The sequence below is a fragment of the Danio aesculapii genome, chromosome 5 (genome assembly GCF_903798145.1).
Source record: "Danio aesculapii chromosome 5, fDanAes4.1, whole genome shotgun sequence".
Classification (NCBI taxonomy): domain Eukaryota; kingdom Metazoa; phylum Chordata; class Actinopteri; order Cypriniformes; family Danionidae; genus Danio; species Danio aesculapii.
In genome coordinates, this window is record NC_079439.1 from 21,645,911 (window position 1) to 21,654,684 (window position 8,774).

Here is an 8,774-nt window from a genome sequence, read left to right on the forward strand (position 1 = left end):
TTGCTGGCCTTGGATCGTATCAGATCACTGCACAGTCTCTGTGGGCCTTGGGATGAGTATCAGCAGGTGGAAATAGAGAATAAAGAGAATAATTAACGTAGCTGCTGTTCATAGTGCATATAAATGAGATGCAAAAACCTGCTTGGAACACATTTATGTATCATACCACTATGTGATGCACAGAGTGTATGCTTTGCTAAAAGATAGTTTTTTTTAATCTAGTTTTGAACTGCGAGAGTGTGTCTGAGCCTCGGACATTTTCAGGAAGGCCATTCCAGAGTTTAGGAGCCATAAATGAGAAGGCTCTACCCCCTTTACTCGACTTTGCTGTTCGAGGTACTACGAGAAGCCCTGAATTTTGAGACCTTAAAGAGCGAGTTGGATTGTAGGGAGACAGAAGGTTGGATAGATAAACAGGAGCTAGATTATTTAAAGCTTTATATGTAAGAAGCAATATTTTAAATTCAATACAAAACTTAACAGGCAGCAAGTGTAAGGAGGATAAAATTGGGGATATGATCATATTTTCTAGACCTGTTAAAAAGTCTGGCAGCTGCATTTTGTACTAGCTGAAGTTTCGAGGATGCTGGGCTGCCAGCAAACAGTGCATTACAGTAATCCAGCCTAGAAGTCATAAAAGCATGAACTAGCTTTTCTGCATCTGAGATGGATAGCATACTTCATAACTTAGCGATATTTCTCAGATGAAAGAAAGCAGTTTTTGTGACATGGGATATATGATTTTCAAAAGTTAAATTGCTATCTAATATGACACCCAGATCTTTTATAGTAGAGCTAACGCTGACTTTGTATCCCTCTAATTGCAGGTTGAGTTGTGAGATCTGCTGTGTACAGGATTTAGGCCCAATAAGTAATAATTCTGTTTTGTCTGAGTTTAAGAGAAGGAAATTGTTGGTCATTCAGTCTTTAACATCTTTAAAACACTCAGTTAGCTTAGACAGTTCATACTTCTCATCAGGTTAAGTGTTGAGATTGTATCGCACATTTACCTTAGATGAGCGAGTGCTCACTTCATCTCCAGATCGCGTATCTGGCACTCGACTGCTTCCAGCTCCAACACTTCCATCGATGCTTCTCCTGTCATTATGGCGTTAACGGACCACTGATTAACTTGAAACGAATCACCGACAGACAGCAAACATGGTCGTCAATCCATGGTCGTCAATCAAATCATTAAGTAATAATAAATAAAAGGATATAATGATAATTATAAAAGGATCATGATTAAATACAATATTTAAATGGAGAATAAATAAATACAAATAAAAATAAAACACAACATAAATGAATGGTTGCTTTCTTGAAGTAACACACACATAGTGTGAATTTGCTACAAGGATTGTCAGATCTCAGAATGAGAGGAACTTAGAATTATGTTAGAATTAAATTGATCAATGAGGAAGAAGGGTAGGATGGTCAAAGATTAAAATTAGTTGGCATAACAGAGGGCAGTGGGGGTACATTGTATTTTAATTCTTTTTTTTTTTTTTTTTAACGGAACCGTATTTATATTAGAAGGTATTTTAGAATTAGATTTAAATGTTGTCTTGTTGCTGTCTATGTACAGCAGAACCTTTTTGTCTAAAACAAATTTCTCCTACGGGAGACAATACATTTTACCTTGACCTAGTTAGATTCTTTAATGTCAACATTAAAGTCTTTAGTTGCCGCTTGCCGTTTCATCATTGACATTCCTGATTGGAGGGACACCAACAGGATTTTGAAAAGTCGGGAGAGGAGACATTTCCTGTGGGTCTCAAGTGGAAAATACACTCCTGACTGGACATACCATGCCCTAACTTGTGAATTACGCAGAGCAGAATGTTACTTTTAACTTTGTGAGGGACACATATAATACATAGGGATATTGGGCTGAAAAATCCTTTCCATAAATAACCCTGAGCACCTGTGGTGTACTACTGTAAAGTTTTGATATGCTATTTACACATGAATCCCCAGAGGTTATTTAGAGAGAGTTAAACAAAAGTGTTGTGGTGAAGTTAACAAAAAAAAAAACCTGTCAAGGCCACATTTAATTTAGTAGTAACAGTAATATACTGTAAACTTACGTCAAAACAATCTTGTTACACCTGTGAATATATCCTTGCAGTGACCTTCAGTAATTCAGCATTTAGTTTAATAATTGGGCTATGATTTTAGCCATGCTATGAATGAAATAATTATTGTTATAAGCTCCAGCGCCATCACATATTTTTCGGTAAAATTCTTAAAATTCATTTCATTTTCTTTTTGGCTTAGTCCCTTTATTAATCTTAGCTCACCCATTTGCCCTGTACCGCATGTCCTTGGACTTGTGGGGGAAACCGGAGCATCCGGAGGAAACCCACACCAACACCAGGAGAACATGCAAACTCCACTCAGAAATGCCACCTGACCCAGCCAAGGATCGAACCAGCCGCCTTCGTGAGTGCAGTATTATCTGGTGTAATCATTTTGTCTAACTTCAGCGTCATAACAGAACAACGTCATAACAGTCACATGGAGACCTTTGAGTTTGTTCCTTGAATCACTTTTTTTCCAAAACAAGAGGAAAATCAAGAAATGAAAGTAGGGGATGTTGTCGATGAGGAAAAGCAAAACAGTTGTGGAAGTGTTTTGTGGAAGTACAGCATGTGCAGTCATGCTCTTTATTGCTCAAGAAATTGACTGAAAGCAAGTCACTTATAAAGGCAGAGGCCATACGGTCGTCAGATGTCATAAGGGTGCTGGTGCAGTAATGCTGGAGACACTGAGCTGAGGTGAGAAACTGCTTACTAATAATCAGACTTCTGCAAATTAAATCACAATGAATCATTCGTTTCTGTTCACTAAAAGGATTATATTATATTATATTATATTATATTATATTATATTATATTATATTATATTATATTATATTATATTATATATACAGTTGAATCAGAACTATTAGCCCACTTTTGAATTTTTTTTGTCTTATTTGTTTTATTTCGGCTAGAATTAAAGCAGTTTAAAAAAAATAAATAAAAAATTAGTTAGTATTATTAGCCCCCTTAAGCTTTATTTTGTTTGATAGTCTACAAAACAAACCATCACGATACAATAACTTGCCTAGTTACCTCAACCTGCCTAGTTAACCTAATTAACCTAGTTAAGGCTTTAAATGTCACTTTAAGCTGTATAGAAGTGTCTTGAAAAATATCAAGTCAAATATTATTTACTGTCATCATGGCAAAGATAAAATAAATCAGTTATTAGAAATGAGTTATTAAAACTATTATGTTTAAAAATGTGTTAAAAATGTCTCTGTTAAACAGAAATGGGGGGGGGGTAACAGGGGGCTAATAATTCTGACTTCAAATGTATATATAATATAAAATAATATATTATATTGTATTTTATACAAAAGTATTATTTAACATTAGGCATTAATAATTTGTTTAGGCTTAAATAAACACACCACTATTTATTTTTTATATGAATTGTCATGAAATTAAAATGATTAAAATGACATTGTTAAGCTATAATAACCTGGGAACAGAAACACTACAAATAGGTTTTGTTTGTTTACCTTTGTTAGTAATATTAGTTAAAAATACTTCAATCAAATACCTCTGGACTAGCAATGACAAATACTTCTACAGCATTTAATAATAACTTAATGTTGATTTTACCATTTGTTATATTCAAGTATATCTAAAATGTATTTAAAATATGATTATTCAAAATATTTTGTTCAAGAACACAAAAGAAGATATTTTGAAGAAAGCTGGAAACCACTGTTGCCTAACAGCAAGAAAGTTGCGGGTTCGAGTCCCAGCTGGGCCAGTTGGCATTTCTGTGTGGAGTATGTTCTCCCCATGTTGGCGTGGGTTTCCTCTGGCTGCCCAGTATTTCTGCATCCATTGCGTAAAACATGCTATAGTACTTGGGTGTTTATTCTGACCCCTGATAAATCAGGGACTAAATTGAAGGAAAATGAAGGAATGAATAAAAAACATAAAATTTTCAAACCACTTAAAGGTTCAGATGCAAAACCCTCTAAATCCTTCAGACCTCTTTTCTTGTAAATGAGCATTCAGGCTCCTATAATTAAGTTCAGAAGTTTCATTTTATAAATAATGATAAAGTTTTTAGCTAGTAAATAAAATACCTTTTTCTTTTTTTTTTCAAAAATGTCACTTAAGACAATTCTTTGGTTTTCAACAATAGATTTTTTTTTGTGTCAAAACCAGCTAAATCCACCTGTACTTTTTTTTGCAAAAACCTCTAAATCATCCTATCGGGACAAGACAGTGCAATTCGCTGAAAATCACTAAAGATGCATTTAGAAATTATTTTACCAAACATAAAACACAGAACAAAAACCACCTAAAATTAAAATATATATAAATCTGTCAAGTAAGTGGAGGTTCATTCTACTGTGGTTAACCAGGGAAAAAGCAGTAGGAAAATGATTAATTGAAATCTGTCAAGTAAGTGCATTAATCAATAACATTAAAATTGACATTAATTAAATCTGAACAATCTGTTGTCATTTCTGAGATTTGGGGTTTAGATTTAATGCAAGTAGAGCAGTGTAAACAATGCAAACACTGTAAGTATGATTCAAAATTGTAGTTTAAAACATTGTGAAGTATTAATATCTGTGCATTGTCCATTAATATTAAAAGCTTATCAGACGTATATGTAAAATTAAGTAGGTTAATATAAATTTATAGTTTTATATTTTATTTATCTTTTTAAAAATAGCTTACATTAGCAGATAAATCACAAGGTAGGCCTACTGGGCAAAAAGGGGTGTCCCTCAGACACTTTTAGAAGCTGTCATTCATTCATTCATTCATTTATTCTCACCATACTCAAGTTATGAGGTAAGGGATATTTTCATTTTCCATCCACTGACAATCGGACTCATCCAGTTCATCAAACTCCATCTTTTAAAATTGAAATCGAGAGCGGAATAAAACAGTCTCCTCATAAAAGCCAGCGTATCAGTGTGCCGTTACATTGAAAACACATGATTCGATTCGCGACGTCTGATTGGTTCTCGGGATATAGCGGTTTTTGCTGTCAAAGACAAGTGGCGTTTAGCGGCTTTTGTCAACAAACTGTTATTTCTGTATGAGCTGGCGCTGGGATTTAGATGATTTGAGACAAATCTCTTTGTTTCTACAAAAAGCCTTTAAGTGTTTAGCATTTATTTTTAACATTCACTAATACACTACTGTAATACACTGTTGTATTTGTTAACATTATTTACTGCACTATAAACTAATGTACAGTATCATACCGCTAAGACAGGGGTGTCCAAACTCTGTCCTAGAGGCCTGGTGTCCTGCTGAGTTTAGCTCCAACTTGCTTCAACACACCTGCCAGGAAGTTTTTTAATATATCTGGCAAGAGCTTGATTAGATGGTTCAGGTGTGTTTGATTAGGGTTGGAGCTAAACTCTCTAGGACACCAGCCCGCCAGGACCGAGTGATAATGATCACCATTAGTTCTTTTCAGCTAACACTTTAACAATTAAATTAATCATTTACCTTACATTCAACTAACAGATACTCTTTGTGTTCTCTGCTCACAGGAAATTAACATAAAATCACAATGGATTTACTAGACTTTGACTCAGCATATGATTACGAAAACTATGGAAATGTCACCGACTATGGAAATTCCACCTTCAGCAATTTAACCTTCGAAGAAACTTATAACCACCACACAGCCCAAAACATGTGTTTCACTCAGGTCCTCTGCATGCTGTTGCTGGTGATCAACATGCTTATCTGTCTGCTGGGTCTTTGTGGAAATGGCGTGGTCATCTGGATTGCAGGGTTTGCCATGAAGAAGTCAGTCAACACCACCTGGTACCTGAGTCTGGCCGTGTCTGACTTCATATTCTGCGCCTGTTTGCCTTTTAACATCGCCTACAGCGCCACATCTAACTGGATCTTCGGCCTCTTCATGTGCAAGTTCACTTCGTTTGTCATGTTCCTTAACATGTTCAGCAGCATCTTCATCCTGGTCATCATCAGCGTGGACCGTTGCATCGCCGTCATGTTCCCTGTTTGGGCACAAAATCACCGCACCATTGGAAAAGCGTCAGTGTTGATCATACTTGCCTGGATTGCCTCCACAGCTTTAAGCATCCCATCAATTGTGTACCGTGATGTCCAGAATCATCTGGGCACAAACCATTGCATGAACAACTACACGTCCAGCAGGTATGGCCATAAAGTCATTGCTGTGAGCCGCTTTATCTTTGGCTTTTTGATTCCATTCATCCTCATCATCCTTTGCTACACGGTTATCATTGTTAGATTGAGAGCTTCCCAGATGGCCAAATCCAACAAACCATTTAAAATCATGACAGCTCTCATCCTGACCTTCTTCCTTTGCTGGTTGCCGTACCATACATTTGTGCTAATCGAATTTAACCAGACCTTTAATACTGACATCATTCGTCTTGGGATGCAAATAGGCACCATCACTGCTGCCGCGAACAGCTTCCTGAACCCTGTGTTGTATGTGTTCATGGGCAATGACTTCAGAAAGAGGTTCAAGAGCTCCATCTTATCCAAGATTGAGAATGCTATTGGAGAAGAAGGACGAACCATCAGTCGCTATCTGTCCCGCTCAAGCTCGGTGGACGCCAGGGCTTCCACTCATATCTGAAAAACAGACTCGAAGCTGAGTGACTGTTTTGTATGGATGTCAGTTCAATGCACTGACAAACTTTGATTTGTTGTACAATTAAATTGTGCATGAACATTTTACATTATAAGACAAATATATGTGATATATAGGACTATAAGAAATGTAATGCCTCAGTGCTGCTCAGTGGATGCCTGGGAAAAGAAAGTAGAACTTGGTTATTTTGCAATTAATCATCCACTATAACACACCAAAAAAAGGTCACACTTTATTTTGATGGTCTGTTTGTTGAATTTAAGTTACATTACATATACATGCCAACTAATTCTCATTAGATTCTAAGTAGACTGTTAGGTTGGGGTACAAAATAAAGTGTTATCAAAAAAACAACACAAAAAAACAGGTGCTATTATGCTATCATTTGGTATTATTAACTGTAAAGTATAAAAATAAAGAAAATATATTGAAAATGTGTTTCATTTCAGCTTAGTAGATGTTAAGGCTTCCACTCATGTCTTAAAGATAAACCTGAGGTTAGTTTCATTTAATGCATTCGCTTAGTATGATTAAGTGAACGTTTTAGGTTTTGATTGTGCACTTTATGACAAAATTATGACAAGAAATATGGAAAAGGTACTGGAAATTTACTGCCACACTCAAGCTGCATTTTCGCTCATATCTAAAAGTAAACTGGATGTTTGTTGTATTTTAGTCAAATTAATGTATTCATTAAGTAGAATGAATTGTACAGTTATAATTTCTGTATAGTCAGCCTGATCTCACGAGGAAACCTAACATAATTTTACGTTTTGTCAGTTTAGTGGCTAATTCTGTCGTATGAAAATGTATGATTTTTAAAAGGAGTCGTGGCACCAAAACCCCACCTCTAAACTCAACGATCATTGTGGATAAGCAAATTCTACTAAATTGTAAAAATGACTTTTTTTTTTGTTTAAACTAAAAGTATTTGATAAATGTAACAAAATCAAAAAGTTACAAACTTCCGTGAGATAGCATTGTTAGAGTTGTGCCCTGTAAGCCAAAATACAAAAGAAATGCAGAAAATCGTTCCAACAACTTTCGCAAAACTGCATGAAATACACACACAAAAGTAAAGCTTCTTCATTGGCATTGCTGGTTGCATGAATAACCTCTAAAGCACCTCTACTTTCCACTAAAGTGCTTTTTATATTATTATGAATGCTAAATGCCCTCATAACTGGTTATTTTAAACTTTCTATGTAAAAAAAAAAAAAAGTTTGTGCTTTGTGAAGCACAGTGTACCATGTTAATATGAAGACAATTTCAGTATTGCTTTTTTTATGTTTATTCTATATTAAGGAAGCACACTGTGCTATGCTTAAAGTTAAATGAAATCTAAAAGTACTAGTGGTATTTGAATTGGGCATTACAGTGCAGGACTTTTTTTGACATTGTTGACTTTACAAGTACACTTTTACTTCATACCAATAGGTTAGCTAAGGGCACCAAAATACATAATAGTTCCCCCCAAAATTTAAATTTACTTATCATATACTCAAACTCAAGTGGTTTCCTTCCTATATAAGTTTTTTTTAATCTTTTGAACACAAAAGAAGATATTTTAATAATAATAAAAAAAAAACTCTAACCAACTTCCACAATAGAAAAAAAAACAATTAACCTGGAAGTCAGTGGTTATAGGTTTCTAATGATTTTCAACAGAAAAAAAAAAGTTTGCTACAAGTGAATGGTGAGTAAATGATGACAGATGTTTTAGTAATGTGTGAACTGTTCCTTTATGGTGAAAATCAAAAAATGAACCAAGTGACACTTTTCTCAATGTATAATACTGTAAACTAAAGCAATCTTCTGTATTAAAAAAGTATATAAATAAATGTTACGTGACTCCTTGACTACTTGGTGCTGCATTGCAGATCTGATGCAAACATCCACATTGCTATGATCAGATGCTTTCCTAACTGCTATTCTCTTATCGTTATAATTTTATCAGTGTTTTTTTTTTAGTATATTGAGAGGAACCATGAATCACATATTATTTCATTTCATTAACATTTTCAACATATGTGAAGGGAAGATGTGGTGCAACAACCACAGCATGTAGACACTGTGACAATTGG

General features: G+C 35.0%; 1 protein-coding gene across 1 annotated transcript; it reads left to right on the top strand.

Annotated features, from left to right (window-relative positions):
* The first annotated feature begins 2,713 nt into the window (after positions 1-2,713).
* On the top strand, positions 2,714-8,531 carry cmklr1 (chemokine-like receptor 1). The gene is made up of 2 exons (XM_056457544.1): positions 2,714-2,780; positions 5,588-8,531. The coding sequence occupies exon 2, from the start codon at positions 5,608-5,610 to the stop codon at positions 6,673-6,675; it is 1,068 nt and encodes a 355-aa protein (XP_056313519.1). The 5' UTR covers positions 2,714-2,780; positions 5,588-5,607; the 3' UTR covers positions 6,676-8,531.
* Positions 8,532-8,774: the final 243 nt, after the last annotated feature.

Coding starts and splice junctions, on each gene's coding strand:
- cmklr1 (XM_056457544.1), top strand. CDS start 5,608: ATGGATTTACTAGACTTTGACTCAGCATATGATTACGAAAACTATGGA.